General features: G+C 41.6%; 1 protein-coding gene across 1 annotated transcript; it reads left to right on the top strand.

The window, feature by feature from the left end:
- Positions 1-322: 322 nt before the first annotated feature.
- Positions 323-19,523, top strand: cusr (Copper-only SOD repeat protein). The gene is made up of 10 exons (XM_048248405.1): positions 323-669; positions 5,823-7,905; positions 8,628-8,727; positions 13,649-13,723; positions 14,000-14,104; positions 14,572-14,704; positions 15,111-15,225; positions 16,265-16,389; positions 17,662-17,748; positions 18,198-19,523. Exons 1-10 carry the CDS (start codon positions 630-632, stop codon positions 18,335-18,337), a joined length of 3,003 nt encoding a protein of 1,000 aa, XP_048104362.1. The 5' UTR covers positions 323-629; the 3' UTR covers positions 18,338-19,523.
- The last annotated feature ends 150 nt before the right edge of the window (positions 19,524-19,673 follow it).

Genomic DNA, 19,673 nt, shown 5'->3' with positions numbered 1-19,673 from the left:
ACACACACACCCACACACACCCACACACACACACACATGGAGGGCAGGCAGTCAGGCATGTGGACAACCACGACGAAATGGTTTGTGTTGGCATCCTGCTCTACGCCTCCACCTGGCGGGAGGCCATGTCCAGCCCGAGGAAGGGTGGGGTGGAGAGAGAGAGAGAGAGCCGCCTGTGCCTGTGCCAGCTCTCCCACCGTGTCCCCTCCCTCTGCCCCAGTGGCTATAGAAGAGGGCTGGAGGCAGCCGCCCAGCCACGCAGAGCCTTGGTCTGCAGGGAGTTGCGCACTCTAATACGGCTCTCTCTCACACACACGCACACAGGCGCGCGCACACACACACACACTTATGCACACACAGACACAGCATATCAATTATACGTCACATAGTATAGACACCTCGAGCACACACTTACATCCATTTACATGCACATTAAGCGCACACTCAGTCACCTGTCTTCAGGCACACGCAGCTGCACACACACACACACACACACAAAGGGGAACTGAGAACTGAGGGTCGAAAGTGCGCATCCCAGTCACACGCACATACAGCATTCATTTATACACACGCACATACACACACACACACACACCAGAGCTCTCCCACACACATTTAGTTCTGTCATCATGCGCTCCTCTTTAGTTTTGCTGCTGTTGGCTCTTTGGGGTGAGTACTATCATTTTTTTTGTATCTAAGAACTTTTGAATTCAGTTTTTGACTGCTGTTGGTCTCTATGCTTTCATTCACCATCTCATAACTAAATATGTTGCAAATTTCAAATCAATTGAATTATAAATCTTTTCATCAGAGTTACAGACTTCATTATGAATAATAGCCACGCTTTTTGCAGGTATCTAATATTTTCATTGCACCATGTGTATCATACTTCAGGCTTGACATTTCTGAATATTTATCATGATTCACTGCCATTAGTCTAAAGGCTAACCACATGGTTATGAAGTTGTCTGTTCTATTCTATGGAAGTAGTGCAGTGATGATTTTAATTCAGTTGTTAGGAATGTAACATTAGAAAGGAGGAAACAAAGGACGCTGGCTACACCTGACATGGTGGTGGCACATACATGCAAACAAATTAGACCTGTCTTCTAAAAATATTTTCTGTCAACCCACCATGCCATGAATGTTATTCACATCATTGAAGATCTTGTTTTTGAATCCCTTAAGCAGCATCATGACCAGGCTTAGCAATGAAAGCAGTGCCTCAGGTTTGGAGCACTCCATTTAAATTCAAATCACAAACTTAGAATGTAGCTCAACAGTTGAGATGCTCAGCCAGTGCACTCTACTACTCCACATTAGAGCCCGACCGATGTGGGATTTTAAAGACCAATACCAACTTCGATATTTTAGGATTTCAAAAAATGCTAAACGGTAAATAGGCTGATTTTTAACAAACACAATGTAAAAATGTGTTCTAATATTTAGCTTATTGAAAAGTTCTAATCAACTTGGGATATTGTGTTTAAATAAACTATCTGGTATCTAATGAAAGGCTCTTATACAATAAATTATGAAATAATTATTATGAATATTAGCAGCAGGTCTTTCGGGTCTCTCAGGCTTGAACTGCACTGCAACCGCGACCCAGCTAGAGAATAGAAGGGACGCTTATTTTTTCCACATGACGCGAGCAGTTCTGTGCAGAAATACATTGAAAAGAGTTGATAGTCATAATTTGTGTTTATTAAAAGGGAAGTGGAGGCTACGTGTGTGCTATTTCTGCTATATATATCTGCTATATTAACAAAAATAGGGTGACCACCAACTACTCTCTGAAAAGGAGGACAGGTTATGTCTAAAAGTGAGGACAAATTGGCCAAAATGAGCACATCCCTCAATTTCTGGTCATAAGCCTATTCCTATGGGGTGTTCATATAGTGCCCATGGTAACAGGTTAGAGCAGTCATATGTAGCCCCACTAGACTTTTACGGAAACATTTTGTTTGGTCCCCGGGGGCCACTCCCCCACCGCGCTGGGCCCCCCGAAACCCCAAAAATGCAGTTTTTCCTAAATAACTACCTGAACCGTGGCACCGAGGATGAAGACATTTTTATGGTATGTTGGTCTCAAGGGCCCACATCAACCTAGCCCATAATCACTCATTTGTGATTTGCACCCCCCCGGTAAAAAATGAAAATGCAATATCATTCTGCTTTAATCGCCCCTTATCTTCAGTTAAGATGTTCAGAACTGCACCAAATTTTATGTGTATGATTGACCTGGCATTCTCTGGGGGTATGCCAAGTTTCGTAGAATTTCATCCATGGGGGGGTCTAAAAAATTTTAGGTTGTGTACATTTAGTGACTGTACACTCATTGGCCTGTAGATGGCGGTGCACACATATACACATGCACACACACACAGGTAATGCCATTATACTATTGGTATTAGAACGGCCGATACATAATTACAAATTCAGTAGGATTAAAAGAAAGCCAAATATTCATCATCATCATCATGGCTGCATTTCCAGTATTGGCGATAAGTAGTCGTTTGTCCACTAGATGGCGCATCGTTGCAGTGAGATGTAATTTTGTTGAAAGTTAAAAGTGGGTTGGAAAAACAATGGGCGCTTCCTACAAGGACTGTAGTTTAGCAGAGAACGTCTAATAAGGATAGGACGATGTTCACATGAAATGTAATTCCCATTTCTTCTTGAAGCCGAAATAAATCTGAGAATGTTTATCGGACATGCTTGGTTTTTACTGCAGGTATGTTAATCTTATAATATCAATAAGGACCTAGGTACAATAATGTTACTGTTAGCGTTGAGTGATGGAGGCCAATTTGATTGCATTTGTAGAAAACTATTGTTAAGGGTAGACGTGGTCGAGGCGTTGTGAGGTGGATGTTAAAGCACTCAGAGATCTCAAGTAGCAAGATGGGTATTTATTTTTCCCAATTAAGGCCCGATGGGCAAAAATAATTAAGAAAAGGTTTAACAAAAACAAAATAATAAAATACTTTCAATAAACAAAGCAAACTGACATGATAGTCAAAAACAATAATTCAATACCAAATTTTGTCGACAATAGACTAATTGCAGTCAATAACAGTTTGAGCACTAGACTTACCTCTCTTCACCATTCCTTCCCCAATAGACTGAATCCCCCATGATAAATAGGCCTGAACATTCCCTTACAATTGGGCCAAACCAATATAATAAAAAGCATCAGGGGTGTTTACAGGCCAAAATATAACTAAGCTAAAAACAGCACAAAATAACACATTCTAACTAACTAGAAAATAAATTAATACATTTAAACTTAATTGCTAATGTTTGGCATAACCAAACAGTACCCAACAGCTAAATAATATTTTATTACATTTTAATTACAACACGGGTGAACTTCCGGTTAACCCAGGAAGTAACAACATGTTTTTAAACAGTGTAAACAAAGATCCTTGATTACCAGCTCCGCTTTAACCCTCTCTGGTGTAAACGCGGCATTCACTCCTTTACAACAAAAGACGACGCGACAGTGGACACCGGTAGGACAAACATGTAACGACGTGATAATGACATTCTATGTAATGACTAAAGCTAAATAAACGGAACATTTAAGACATGACATAGTGTGATTATTTTAACAGACGTAACGTGATTGAATGGTGAATGTTTTAAACTGTAGGGAGTTGTGGTGTTGTGTGTAGTTTTAGCGCATAGCTCGCCGTAGTGTTTGTTTTTAACTATAGGCCTATATATAACAACTACGGGAGCATCGGGGGAAAGGTATGATGAATGACATGTTTGACTGATGAATATAGACGGTATAAGTGTAAACCGAAAACAGACACATTCAACAAACATATACATTCAAGCAGACATACATGCAGTGTTTTAAACGCTATGCTGCCGTGACGGTGGCTAATCGCCCCGTCACAACTATAAATGCGGTTATACCAAGCAAATTGATAGCACCACTGTAATTGTATCTTTCGACTGTCATTTGTTGCAAGTGCTACAAAAATCATTCTGTGCAATGGAAGATTTACCAACGTTACACCGGTCTGATACAGTTTTGCCTATACATGCGTGAGACTGAGACGCCTGTTTATTTGTTAAGTGCGTGCAGGGTGTGAGAGGGGAATCGATGTGCTTTGATTCCAGCTTGGTAGTTGTAGTCTGTGAGATTAAAAAGCACGTGTGTGTGAAGTATCCAAACAATGACACCTTAATTTCATAATGGCTGCTTTAGCAACACACATTAAGCCACTATGTAGTGGGTCCCATTTAGAAGTGGCTACTTCATTCGTGCTTTCCTTGACTCATGGAGCTGCGTGAATTTTATTACAACTTTTCGCAAGATATGGCAGTTTAAGTCCGCTTGATACTGTAAGGCGTAAGCCATTGGTTTCCAAAAGAGATTTTATTTGTGTCGCCAGCATAACCTATTGACAATTTATGTTGTAAATAGGCCTACCTTATAGGCCTACCTGTAGCTTAGGGAAGCTAACAGCTTTCTATTAGGATCTAGTTTGTTAGTTACAGTTTTGTCATAACTCCCTGATGCATTTTTGCATTTAGAATAACCAGAGCGTGGATATCTCAATCGGAAAATTAAACAATATCGGGCGCCTATGGACTAGGCTGGGTGAACCCAGCCTGATCTGCCCGCTATTTATTTTTTTTTTTTTTTTAAGATTGAGCTTGGTCTGGTGAAAGCCAGACAAGCCATGGACCTCAGTTACACAATGCAAGGGAACATGAATCAGCCTATATTTGCACGAACAACAACGGACAACAGCTCTTCAACTTTGGCCCGTTAAAATGTGTATGAACAGTCTAGCGACGCATTTCATCAAGGCCCATTTGGACATGTCAGTTATTTGCACCACTGGTTAGATGTAAAACAGCATTTCGTTTCAGACTACTGTTACTTAATTTGTGCATTGACAATAAAGTATCACATGAACTAAAGATGACTAAAATCTTATGCAGAAGAAGAAACATTCACAAAAAATCCATCTATCCAAAAATGACCTTTGTTTTTGATAGCTGTTGAAAACGGCATGGAACAGAGATGTTTTTGTTTATTAATAAATAAATAAATAAATAAAAATATAACATTATGCTGATACCTTTTGCTTTTCCCAAATACAATGTAGCCTACAGGTGTAAGTGACCTTTCATCAATCCAGTTGCAATGGATGAACTGTGATGAACTGCCCTACTTGTGATTGTTTAGAGATTTTAAAGGTTTTATAACAATGCAACAACTTCTTTGGCTATTCTACAATCTATTCACCTTTTCAGCGCAGTAGGCTACTTTCTGTGCAGCCGCACACACACACACACACACACACACTGGCATGCCAAACAAGCATACACTAAAGTTTCAAGAGTGGGGGATGGAGTAAAAGATGGAGACAAATTGATTAGTGTGATTTATTTTCGCGGAAAGGATGTACAGGACTGAGCGGCGGTCATATTTTGTACCGCTATTCGGTACATCTAGTTATGTACACAATAGTAATTTGTACATCATTTATATGTACATCATTTCTAATCAACTATCAAACCAAATAAACATTTAATAAATTCTGGCACACAAATCTTACTGTCCAATAGACAGTGTCTTCAGCCACTGTAACTCATGTGGTCATGTGGCACTGCAATCAGCACCATCATAGATTTGATCTGATACCTTAACTGTACTTGAAGTTAGCCTACATAAATGTTGATTAGAAATAAATGCAAAATAATGGAGTCTTTCATCAATAATGAAATGAAACATGAATCAAACTTTAGCAGGTGTATTCACACCTACCACCCTGTTGTGCTCACCCTTGCAGGCTCAGCGTACTGCGTTCAATACAGCGCTGATTTCAACATGGCCGGTGTCATGGGCTCAGTGCAGTTCAATTCCACGTCAGGGGAAGCAATGGTCAACCTCACCGGCACAGGCATGTGTGACGCTCTCAACCTCTCCCTGTCCGTGTTCCCAGTGATGTATGGCACCTTTCAGCAGTCTTGCCTGGAGGCTCACATTGGCAAAAGTGTCTTTGAATTCTCCATCAGCTCACCTGTCTCGACAGTCAATATATCTAGCTTGTTCACCCAGATGTCGAGCCTCGACGCTCTGTCCCTGACAGTGACGACGTGCAATGGAACAAAGTCGTGCGCCGTTGTCAGAAGAGAGGAACAGGTGAAAACCTGGCGGGCTCGGTTCTTCACCCCCGTGGCAGGTGACGTCTACTTTCGGCAAATCACAGGAGAGGAAGGAGCCACGGTCCTTGCAGACGTGTACTACGTCCAACAAAGTGCAGCCTCCCTTACTAACGCGAATGTGCTAACGTCGGCTAGCTCCGCAGCTAACTGCGAGGCGCTCCTAAGCAGTGCTGACCTTGCAGGTCAGACGACGACACTCGGAGGGCTAAGCATCGGCTCTCCCGTCACACCCGCCAAGTCCCGTCTTCTCGTCTCAAGTTTCGATAGCAGCGCAGTGCGCTACGTCCTCCTGCACATGAACCCCACCAACAACACTGTGTGTGCCCAGATCCGCCGCCTGGAGGAGAAGGTTGTCAGGTCGCGCGTTGACATGAGAGGGATCAAGGGTGTCTTCACGTTCAGACAGGCATGTCCTTTCCACACCACCATGATCACAGTGAACCTGACCAACCTGAGAAACCTGGTGGGGCCGTACCACGTTCACCACTATCCCCTCCCGGAGACAAGGTCTCCCCCTCAGAGCCGATGCATGAACGACAACATCGGCGGTCACTGGAACCCTTTTGGTGTCAATGTCTCAAGCTCTGCATACCCTTCGGGACCTGGCTCCACCCACGACCTGTACGAAGTGGGAGATCTCAGCAGTAAACATGGTTTCCTGTCAGGTTTGACGGAATTTGTAGGTTCCTTTATGGATTGGAATTTTCCGCTCTTTGGGCAGAACAGCATCGTAGGCCGGTCCATGGTTATCCACGAGCCCGGCGGTGCCAGGTATGTCTGCAGCAGCATCGGCTACCCTGGCGCCGTGACTGTTGGAAGGGCCGTCTTCCAGTTCCCTGTGGTGGGCACCGCCCTGCTCACCCAGCTGACCAGCGACCCCGACTCGGACGTGTCGATATTCCTGGACCTTTCCTACGGGGCGAATTCAACTACAGCCACCAAGGGCCACAACTGGCACGTCCACATGTACTCAATCAGCTCGGAAACGGATGACGACCGCATGCGATGTGGCACAACAGGTGGTCACTGGAACCCCTTCAGTGTGAACGTGACTGATGGCAATTATGCGACTAACTGCAGACCAGGGAGCCCATTCGCCTGTGAGATTGGGGACTTCTCGTCCAAGCTCCGGACTCTGAACCTTGGGCCTGTTGCGGGCGCGCTGGCAACAAAAAGCTTTTTCACTGACTCCACTTTCTTGCTGTCTAAGGCCATCGGCCGCTCAATAGTCATCCACGCAGAGAATCGCGGTGGCCCCAGGATTGCCTGTGCCAACCTGACCCAACTGAGCTTCCCATCCGCGACCACTGGAACCTGGCTTGGGCGTGGTATCTCGACCGGCAGAGTCCGCTTCTCCCAAGACTCCCCGCAGGGACTGACCAATGTCGCAGTCTCCCTGTCCAACCTGGGGGAAATTGTGGGGGGCTACCACGTCCACATACTGCCCATTCTGAGTGGAAGGGAGCCCTGCTCCAACGACAACATCATGGGTCACTTCAACCCTTTCAACATAAACACGTCCACCGACCCAGAGCCGACCGTGGGCACCACAGACGAGTATGAGGTTGGGGACATGGGTGGGAAGTTTGGAACACTGAGAGGCCTGGCGGAGCTGCAAGACAACTTCATGGACAGTAACATGCCACTGTCGGGACAAAACAGTATCGTCGGCCGGTCTGTGGTTCTCCACCAGCTCGACGGATCAAGGTTAGACATAGTCTCCTGTCTATGACTAAACACCTCTGCATTGTCTTGTATTTGTATTTAACACGTCTTCAGGAAACATTTGAATGGCTAAATTAATCTAGGTTGTTATTGACTATGACACACTTGTGCCATGAATATTATTCATTTGGAAAAAAGTAGAACTAAATAGTAGATCTGGAAGCAGTTCTTCCTCATTGAGTCTTTGTAACTTGAGAGTGTTTTGGAGGTTAAAGGGAAAGCACCGGCAGAGTTGAATCTCCCTGGCCGTGTAGTTGAGGCCAAAAGAAGCACCGGTGACTCCTCTTCTCACAGTGCCACACTGCTGAACTATGCACACTGCTGTGTAAGCTATGAGCTTCACCAGGCGCGTAACTGAAGCGCTGCGTTCGCGACGCGTAATCTCCATTTTAAATGAATGGTCTATCTTTTTCGAACGTACGCGCCGCTATCACGTCTGGTGTAGCTACCATTGATTACAGTGGCAGCTAATTGTTGCAGCAGACGCTACGCGAACGGTACGCTTCAGTTACGTGCCTGGTGTAGCTCATACCTAAGCCTCTACACGGCATTAGATATCTAAAATACCAGACAGGCAATATTGGCATGCAGGCTCCATGGAAGCCGGCAAAGATAATCATAATGATGGAAACAAAACTAATCATGACTGCTTGATGGTGCTGGTGTAATTATTGTATTTGTGTTGTTCCTGGTCTGAACTTCAGGTTGCAGTGTTCAGACATCTCAGCGGAGAGGATCAACAGGGCCGAGTGGGTGACAGCGAGCGCCAGCTTCAGTGGCACTGTCTCCGGAACCATCACTCTGGTGAGATACTAATTCACAAGGGAAAGAGAGATTAATCACATTAACAGTTACATCAAATTCACCGGAATACACCAAAAGATATATTTAAATACATCACAACCCGCGCACTAGTCTTTTTTTAAAAAAAACAAAAAAAACAAAACAAAAACAAAATAAATTAAATAAGTAACTGATTCCGAGCCACAGTACTTTGGCTTATCACATTAATGGCTAGTTCCAAACCACCTCTACCACTCAGCCGTGGGTCGCTTTAAAAAGCTGCCACAACAAGATGACACCACACACCCAGGGTCCCCGCTCATCGGTCTGCATTAATCAAGGGAGCAGGAGGAGCAGGAGATGGGTTTGCGCTGGCGGAGACTGTCAGGAGGGGCCGGCCGCCGGTCTCGCTGGGCTGTAGGTTCTGTGATGTGTCTGTAGTGCGAGCAGATGGCACTGACACCTTAAGGAGATCTGGGTCCTGCTTCACAGGCTCACGTCCGTCATTCAGATTCAAAATGGCCGGGACATATGTTGGTTTCGTGACCTTGTGTCTTCCCTTGTTTAGGGATCATTCAGCAATCAGTCAGTTCAAATTGAATTATGACAGAATTTATATTTAATTGCTGTTACAGTGTAATGCTCACAAGACCAGTGCACTTGCATTTCTGCTTTGGTGCTTCATCTTCACAAATGAATGAAGTCAGCGATAGGAATAAATGCCCTTTTGCCCCATCCCACAGTGTTTGCACACGTAAGATGATTTAGAGTGTTTGTCCTTTATTTATGCCTCAGTAAAATGACTAGTAGGCGCAGATTCAGTTACAGTGTTCCTCAAGCAGGTGTCACAGAGGGACCTGCATAAGGAAATAATGTGTTGCTCTCTCTCTGTCTCTCTCTCATGATTTTTAAATCATGAGACACTTTTCTTGTGAAGGGGCAGGTCTTCTTGCATGTACTGGTACAATTTTAATTGACACTGTTGTTACAACATTTTTTTTAATCTCTAACCATGAACAGGAAACTGGTGAACTGGTTATATGGTATCCTAGGGTCATTGCTCAAAGTTGCCAAATGCTTTAGCTAAGGGACCGTTCGGGGTCACTGGAGGGATTTTGAGTGTTTCAATCAAAGTTTCATGATCCTCCCCTGCATGCAAGAAGATTTTCAACGACCCTCCAGTAGTCTTTCCAAAAAAGAGATGACCCCCACCGGCCAATTGTAGATACCTTCCGCCCACGCTATAGAGCTCTATGAAAACGCATCGACTTTAGCAATAGTTCTAAACTCACCCTCTGCTTTCTGATCTTACACATCACACTTCACCAAGATGGTGGCCATTTCAGTAGATTTACTCACTAAAATTGTTGTGGAAACACAATAAGCATGGAAACTAAATGCAAACTTCCTGCAACTGCATTAGCCTACTTGAAATAATTGACTCCTCTAGTAAGTATTCTCATGAAATAAAAAAATAAAACATTGAGACCATTCAACAAAGCACACTGGGTAATAACAAATTCAACACATAAACTTGTTGCTATGGACTCGTCTCTAGGCTTCCTCAGTCATTGTAAAGCTGCCGAAGCTGAACATTATCCAAAACTCAATTTCTCAGACGTGCGTCAATTTGGGAGCTTGCTACACTCCTTCCTTCTCAAATGACTTGAAAAGGCCGTTTGCACAATTTCACAAATAATCACAGGGACCGAAAAATACCTAACATGCCAACTTTTTCCGGGTCTAGGCCTATCATTTTAACTTTTCCCCGCTGTCTTGCCGTTTTAATATTTTCCCGTAGAATATCCCATATTATTAATACTCTCATAACATTAGTCCTGCATTCTGGCCTGTCTCTGTGTTGTCCTGTTGTTACCCCTTGCCCTTCCAGAGAAACAGATGTATTCAAATCATCGTTTTGCTTGCTTGAATGCGAACTCAGAGTGATGTTAACCTACAGTAGGCCTATTTAAGTTAACGACGTGGTTGTCGTGAGCGCACGATTCATTGGCGCTTGCAGTGTTCGGCCGTAGGCTATGTCTACGTGCGCACCTGCCAGGCTAAGAGCCAAAGAAATCCCCCTGTACTGTATATTCACTCCAAGTTGGCCTACCATAACTTACCAACTCTAGCCTACACTGTAGACCATAAACTGGCAATTTATATGACCAATGTATTTGTATTCTGTATTCTGCTTTATGAAGCAGAATTACGCACTGCTACTTGGAACGTAACACATTTTTGTTGGCAGGAGAGAGAATGACAGCGATTAAGTTGCACTTGTTGCTGGTTATCAATAAATAGGGCCTACTATATATATTTTTGCAAACAACAAAAACGGAAAGGATGGAGACAGCAAAGCTAGAGATGGGCAGGAACAAGGTCAATTGGTAGAAATGCTTGTCAAAACGTTAGGAGCTGGATGTGTGGATGAATGAAGCACAAGTATGCATTATAAGCATGCACTGTTTACAGTTAGGCTAGGCTACACGGTAAACTACAAGTAAACCAAAGTTAGCTTTTTTAGGGCTGGATAAAGTTGACCAAATGGATATGTATGGATATAGGCTGTTAGGCGTGAATAAAGTAGGCTACTTTGTTGCTCCAACCCTTCCAAAGTTAATGGGGATGGATGTTGACATTTTCCGTATATTGCGTGAGAAACCCGGGAAATCTCCCTTATTTTCATTGTTCAATGTTGACAGAGCTATGGAACGAAAGAGAACGTTATATGGCGACAGAAATCAACACTCAAACAAGCCACTTTGATTTTTTGCTGTTTTCATTAATACAAAAGATGGGTGACCCCCTCCTAGACAAAAAAAAGTTAGGTGACCCTCCCCTCAACAAAGAATAAAAAGACATGACCCTCCCCTATTTTCCTCGGTCCCTAAACAAGATTATTCATATAACTAGAAATGCAATTCCAAGGAATTACCAGTGCATGAAAATGCTAAAGTTGTGATGTAAAATATCATGCATCATAGTTAAAATAGATAATACAGAGATGGTTACTACGGTGATGCTAGGATAGACATGGTGGCTGCATAGCTTAATAAAAGTTTATAGTTTAAAAGTAGACTGTTTAAAAGCTGAATGTAGATAGTTTAAAAGTTGTTGATAGCCAGTAGATAGTTTAAAAGTTGTTGATAGACAGTTAGTTTAATAGATAGTTTAAAAGTAGACTGTTTAAAAGCTGAATGTAGATAGTTTAAAAGTTGTTGATAGCCAGTAGATAGTTTAAAAGTTGTTGATAGACAGTTAGTTTAATAGATAGTTTAAAAGTAGACTGTTTAAAAGTTGAAAGTAAATAGTTTAAAAGTTGTTGACAGACTGGAAGTTTAATGAATGTGTATAGGTAGATATTTGACGATAATTTGACGAAAGTTGGAATGGCTCTAGTTTGCTAGCAGTTATGCTAAGATTTTTAACTATGCTAACCATGTTACTTAGCTAACTTAGCTAATGTTTTCTAGCAGTTTAATGAATGTTGATATTCAAATAGTTTAATGGCTGTGTATGAGTAGATATTTGACAATAACTGAAAGTTGGAATGGCTCTGTTTGCTAGCAGTTATGCTAAGATTTTTAACTATGCTAACCATGCTACTTAGCTAATGTTTTATAGCAGTGTTAGCAATGCTAACTATGCTAACCATGTTACTTAGCTAACTTAGCTAAAATTTTCTAGCAGTTTTGTTAAACATGCTAACTATGTTAGCAATGCTAACTATGTTAACCATGTGATTTAGTTAACCTAGCTAATCATTTTTAGTAGTTATGCTAACTAGCATGCTAACAATGCTAAATACTAACCATGTGACTTAGCTAACCTAACTAATCATTTTAGTAGTTATGCTAACTAGCATGTTAACATGCTAACTATGCTAACCATGTGATTTAGCTAACCTAGCTAATCATTTTAGTAGTTATGATAACTATGTTAACTAGCATGCTAACAATGCTAACATGCTAACTATGCTAACCATGTTACTTAGCTAACTTAGCTAATCATTTTTAGCAGTTTTGTTAAAAATGCTAACTAGCATGCTAACAATGTTACTTAGCTAATCATTTTTAGCAGTTTTGTTAAAAATGCTAACATGCTAACTATGCTAACTAGCTACAGTGGGTAGGAGTCATAGTTGATGACAAGTAACAGTTACAATGGCTGAACAGTTAAAAAGTTCAGTAGTTTAAAGGGTTAAATTGTTTAACAGTGAAATGTTGTAGTGAGGACTTTTATTTTGAAACAGTTTTTGGCAGAGGAAGCAGTTGAACAGGATTTGTAGTCTTAGGATTAGGATTCTAATTGCTTAACGGCCGTATTATGATGTCACAATCGGCAATGTTAAGTCTATGGGGATTTTTAAAAAGTTTTTCTTTAATAGTTTAAAAAGTATAAAAGTTTCAAAGTTGAAAAGACATAGCATCTTCGTCCGTTTGAATACCTATGTTACAAAGTTTGAATGAAGTTTCTAAGTTAAACTGTTCAAGAGAAATAGCGTACGGAAAAAGTGGTAAGCGGAATAATAATAATAAGAAGTTGTTGCCTAGGAAGAACAGTACAGTGCATTTTCATGCACTGTAATTAACGCAATGAATGAACCGCCGCCACTCCTTGCCCTGCAGGACATCTACACCAGAAGAGGGCACGAAACGTTTTAAAAGACATTCCACACCCTGACAGTGGACTATTCAGACACCTCTGTAGCCACATGGCTAAAACTCTTGAATTTCCCCTTGGGGATCAATAAAGTATCTATCTGTCTATCTATCTATCTATCTATCTATCTACAAAAAAAAACAAAAAGACTATGTAGGAGTTTCTATCCTCAGGCCGTCCGTCTGGACACACTGCATGATACTAGTACTACATAGTGAGCTAGCAGTGGTCTGTTGTAACCAACACATTTGAAGTAACAAAGATACCATGTGTTCAGTCTCAACAGAGCTTTCCTGATGGCAGCTACAGTGACACCATACTGGAAGTAAACCTGCAAATAAACTCCACAAATGTGAGTAGAATTTACATTTTCTGTGTGTTAACATCTGTCAACCCTAATCTATTAAACAGTCACTGGTCTACCCAGAAATTGGCTGATGCTGTTGCATGCATGAATGCGGTGGTGTTTACACCCAAGATACCTGCCAGATCAGCTCCAGAACTGACCTACAGTCAGTTGCTCTCCGGGAATGCTGATAGGGCTAGGCTAGCTGATGGAGGGTGATAGAGAGACACAGATCAGGTTGTGGAATCTGCGATAATGAGAGGTGCGTTTTGCTTTTAACAGAGCACACAGGCCTACTGGTTTTTGACTGAGAATCGAGTCGGTGACAACGACACTGCCTGCAATGGTGCAGGAGCCACGTACAATCCCTTCAATGTGACAGAGGCGGTACGTCTATCTCTCCGGTCCCCCACCACTATCACAAAACACCATCATCAGCGATTAACTGGCATTTAAAGATACTGTATAATAGAATATGACCTGTACTGGTCTCCATTAAAGATACTGTATAATAGAATATAACCTGTACTGGTCTCCATTAAAGATACTGTATAATAGAATATAACCTACTGGTCTCCATTAAACATACTGTATAATAGAATATAACCTGTACTGGTCTTCATTAGAGATACTGTATAATAGAATATAACCTGTACTGGTCTTCATTTGAGATACTGTATAATAGAATATAACCTGTACTGGTCTCCTGTTGTAGTATTGCACATGTGGGAGGTGTGTGTGTGTGGGTGCATCTGGTTAAATCACATGTGTTCTGCAGAAGGGAACTGAAAGAGTGTGGTGAGGAACGTTTTTGTCTCATCGTGCTATAACCTCTGCCACTCGTTCTGTTACAGAGTTCCACCTGTTCTGCAGACAGTCCCCTGAACTGTGAGGTTGGAGATCTGACCGCCAGGCATGGCACAGTCGACCTGACCAAGAGACAACTGTTCATTGACAGTACGCTGCAGATGGCTGGGGATTTCACAGGTATCAGCCACGTCACTGTAAAAACAATTGTTTTTCAGCTTTTGTTTCAGATTTTGTTTTTCAGCTTTTATGTTTTGTGTTTTGGTTGAAATGTCAACTATGTGTATGCAACTTCTGCATTGATGCACTTTTAAGGCTAGCTTTTTTTTGGACATTACGTAAAAGGTACTGTCACAAACATGGCTAGTGTTAATTTGGAACTTAAATGGCCACAGGACACTATTGATGACTTGGGGGAGAAATGGGCTGGAATTTGAACACTAAAGGGATTATTACCCAATCACTGAACACAGTTTAATTATAATGTGTTGAATTCTTTTGTGATTAGTCCTAATATAGACATTCATTTTGGACATTTGTGGTAAAAACCGACCTTTATCCGATTTGTGTTGGTGTCATCCTACAGTCATCCAGAGGTCACTGGTCCTCAGTCAGGGAAACGATGTCATCGCCTGTGCCGCGCTTCTCCCACAGTCGCCGTCTGCTCAGCAGCTCTTCCCCAGCGTGTCGTCTTTCAGCAGGTGGGGCCTCATGGCGAGCGCAATACCAAGGTGGCGTTAGTGTCACAGAAATGCGTTTAGACTTACAATAATCATTCTTGCAAATGGGCAATATTTGTCCATTTATACAAAGTCCGTTTTGTTCTTTTACGATTGGGCTTTATATTGACTGTTCTAAAAAAATAAAAAGCACAGGCTACTTGCAGATCTACTTGAAGATAAATTGAGAAACACTTTCACTGCATGTTTGACTGTTGGGTCTTTTATTGACCTTTCGTAAACATTTGTGTTTGGTGAGAAAAAAAACTCTCTGAATGCTACCATTCTGATGTGTCTACAATGTTTGGTGGTTTTTGATTACAACAAGGTCTTATAATTGTCCCTTCAAGGAGAGGCTTAAAAAAACAGATCTGTCAAGTGAGTAGGAAAGGATTTAAACGAGATTATTTATGTTGGATGCTATCTCCCAACCTAACCCTAATGTCATCATCTCAGTGAAATGCTAAGCATGTAGTCTTGAGGTGCACATTGTGATCATTGTGAAAGAGCCAACAGGATTACAAATAGGTATCGGCCACATCATGGCCATAAACAACTATTCAGAACATTAATAAAGCTGTCAATCTGGAGTTTAAGAGACAGAATAATGCACATTTCTGAAAAGGGCAGGTCTCAATTACAGTGAATCCTCCACCAAACACATCCCTATAATAACCTCATGAATAGGAGGTTAATCCTGGAACGCAGGAGCAATGTTCTCGTAATAATACACAGCCCTATTGCGTGTGAAGTGCGTCTGCAAAGATCACTAAACTAGTTTTAGATTGGAACCACACAGTGGGTCCTGAGCTGATGTTTGTGTGTAGATTACGGAGACCAGGCAAGGGACTAGACGATACTTTCCAAACATCGTATCACGTTAGCAATGACAATATAATGGACACCAATCATTGAAAAATAGCACTGTGCGTGGCAATGACCTTATTATTCTTTTGACACCCAAGTTGCATTAGACACCCAGGAATGAGCTCAAGAGATTTGCAACTCTTCCTCTCTCCAGGTTTGACTTCCGTAACCGAGTGTCGAATGTCCTCAACGTGAGCATCTCGAGGATCACCCTCCTGCCTGGGCCTCTCTCCACAGACCGGACCGATGGCTGTCAGCAGGTCACCTTCATGGTGTCAGGTAAAGAGCTCGGTCACATGACCCACCTGTTTTGCGCTTGCACTTGCAGCTGACTCAGTCTGTCTGTGTAAACAGGCTTAGTGTCGGAGATGTAAATACAGGTGGAAATTAAAAAAACCATGCAGGATGACCCATCATCGGCTGTGTTCTGCTGAGCTTGCATTAAAGTGCGCGTGCCAAAAACAACTCTTTCTGCCAAATCTTTTAAGGCAACTCTTTGTGTTTTCAACTTGCTGTGTCTGTGACATTCAGGTCATTTCAGGACACAAAGAACTCCATTGTCAGTGTAGGCAGCTGGTTTGTGAGTCGTGAGTTGGTTGGAGAATGGTTATATACATTTGTGGAATCTCTGGAAAACCTTGCCTGACTAGTGGAAATAATTATACCACATGAGGACTAATACACCTTTTTTAGGTAGAGCGCACAAAACACAGTAAATACAATGCCTTTCATCCCCCATCCTTTCATCCCTGAGCCTGTTGAACGTTCTGAATCTGAAGATGAATATCCAGACTTAACACACTAACTACCCCATGACTTCAGGGTATGGTGAATGCCACAGATACCTCGTAACCCACATTTACAAATGAAAATGATAAAGGGCCTTATCAGCGTCTATTACCGGTAGTTGATTCTCTGTGTGGCTCTGCACTGCAGTAGAGAGATGTGTGGTGTGGTGTGGCACTGTGGGATTTTCCATACTGTAGGTGTTTTGTGTCCGTGTCACAAGCTGTAGCCTAAGCCGTCTCCCTTCTCATGGGAGCTACATTATATGACCTGTAATTGGCCACTATGGCAGGGAACAATTCTGCCCTTTGAATGGGGAGGTGGAGTAGAAAAAAAAATGAAAAGACACCTGATGTAACCTGATGCAATGTCTCGGTGTGTGAACCTGCAGAGCAGGGCGGCAGTGTATAGCACCTCTGCGTATAGCACAGAAAGACTGGCCTTGTTTGACTTCTTGCCATCACAGCACTTTCAGATAAAAACAAAATTGAGAAGGACTGGGGAGAAAAACAAAGAGAAGGAGAGAGAGAGAGGGAGAGAAACAGAGAGAGAGAGAGAGAGAGAGAGAGAGACAGTGAAACAGACGAATTGACCAATCTTACAGCTCCTCTGAGAATCATCTGAAAAACACACGGCAGAAATGTTACTGTTACGAAAGCGCTATACAGCCGAGTTATCACCAACCCAATGCAATACAATCGAGGTCATGGAGTCCTGGGCTTAGTAGTTTCATAAGGTTAAGGGTTTGTTTCTGCTCTGTTACAGGTAATGTGAGTTCCAGTGCACTGAGCTCAGTCAGATCAAGTGCACTGATGGGCCAGTTCCAGGAGTCCAACACCATCTGCGACAGAGGTAAGACTGGATATCCAGAATACAGTTTAACGTATAGCACACAGTTTAATGTAGGCTATAAAACACAGTTTCATGTAACACAGTTCCATGTATAAAACACAGTTTCATGTAGCCTATGCTATAAAACAGTTTCATGTAGCCTATGCTATAAAACACAGTTTCATGTAGGCTATAAAACACAGTTTCATGTAGCCTATGCTATAAAACACAGTTTCATGTAGCCTATGCTATAAAACAGTTTCATGTAGGCTATAAAACACAGTTTCGTGTAGGCTATAAAACACAGTTTCATGTATAGCGTTTTCATGTATGCAGTAGCACACTGTTTCATGTATAGCACACTGTTTCATGTATAGCAATTTCATGTATAGCATGCTTATACAGCTAGCATAGCATGCTTATACAGCTAGCATTGCATGCAGCTCATGATAACCCAATCTGTCTCTCAGATGCCACACCCAACACAGCACCCACCACAGCCAACACAACTCCTTCAAGTTCCAGTTCTCACGGCCTGTGGGCTGGTGAGGCAGCCCTGGCCATCACACTAACTGCCACCATGTTCCTTCAACTGTGGTTGCAACATTAAGTTATGTACCTGCAAAGGCTGTCAACCTTGAAGTATCACCAGGGACTGTGCCAAGCATCACTCTTGGCTGTCACTGTCATTGTCATCCTCACAATGTAATGCCAAGTATACAGTCACAAGGAACATACTTTGTTTTTCCAGTGTGCCTGACTTTTTTTTATTCCAACAGAATAACAAAATACTTTGGCAATATAACTTCCTTACAAAACAACACAGAAAACTATTCGGAGAATTTTGGAGGCTTTTGATCATGAGATCTATGATCTATGTCTATGATATCTATGATATGTCTGTATAGGCCAGGTTTTCAGTAAATGCTCCTCCTAAACATCCTGTTCACACACATGTACATTCATCTTCAACTTATCTTCATCTTAAAACTGGGGAATGTAAACTAAGCACTATTTTATATTTTCTGTTCAGATATATACAAAAAATGTTAAGTATCTTTTAACTACTGTCTGTCTACTTACATGTCCACTTGCTGCATGGTTTGTTGTTTTTATTGGGGTAGTTTCTTGGTCTTATCTCTTTCTTGGTCTTATCTCTTTTTGAAAAACAGCAGCATAGTTGTAGTCTACTGTTTTGTAAATCAAAATCAAACAGAAAATCAATTTCTACTATGTACTTTTGATGTTTAATTACTTTAGTTAAAATGAGAAGTCTACTTATTTGAGGTTTATTTGAGGTTGATCTGCTTTACAATTAATTTTATGCATTAATGACAACAAAAAGCACTGGTATGTCCTCTTTGTAAGACACTTCATGAACAATGATGCCCTGTGTCTGTAGATGTGAACAATGCAAATAGCCAAAGCTGTGACCAAAATATCATTTGTGACCCAATCTGACAAAATGAGTCACATTCTAATTTTGACATATAGGCCGATTAGGCCTACTTCAAAAACCATTGAAAAAATACCAAAAACCAATAAATAAATATATAGTCAAAATAAGAATAAAGCATTATTCAAGTTTCATATCATTGGTCTCATATAATTTTAAAGCTCTATGTGACTTATTTTGCCTGATCGGGTTACATTTGTACATTTGTATATTTCTTGTTTTCTGTCATCATGCTTTGTGTGGAATGTATTATATTTGAAGTGCACTATTTCTTGCATCAATTGACAATGTGAATGTAGATTTCATTTTCACAGTGCATTAAAGGAAACTATTCATTGTATGATTCATTTTCTCAATTTATTATATCTAGAGCGAGAATGGTTATGGTTATGGTAGGCTATTTAACAGATGCTTTTGTCCACAAAGTGACACATAACAACAATACAAAGTTAAATTTAACAGTAAACAGTTAAAAAAGTTTGTAAAACTA

The sequence above is a fragment of the Alosa alosa genome, chromosome 7, assembly GCF_017589495.1.
Source record: "Alosa alosa isolate M-15738 ecotype Scorff River chromosome 7, AALO_Geno_1.1, whole genome shotgun sequence".
Lineage (NCBI taxonomy): Eukaryota > Metazoa > Chordata > Actinopteri > Clupeiformes > Clupeidae > Alosa > Alosa alosa.
The sequence above is the reverse complement of the archived record's forward strand: the minus strand, read 5'-3'. Positions and strand labels throughout refer to the sequence as shown.

Coding starts and splice junctions, on each gene's coding strand:
- cusr (XM_048248405.1), top strand. CDS start 630: ATGCGCTCCTCTTTAGTTTTGCTGCTGTTGGCTCTTTGGG. Junction 8,728..13,648: donor TCTCCGGAACCATCACTCTG/GTGAGATACTAA, acceptor CCATGTGTTCAG/TCTCAACAGAGCTTTCCTGA. Junction 15,226..16,264: donor AGCGTGTCGTCTTTCAGCAG/GTGGGGCCTCAT, acceptor TCCTCTCTCCAG/GTTTGACTTCCGTAACCGAG.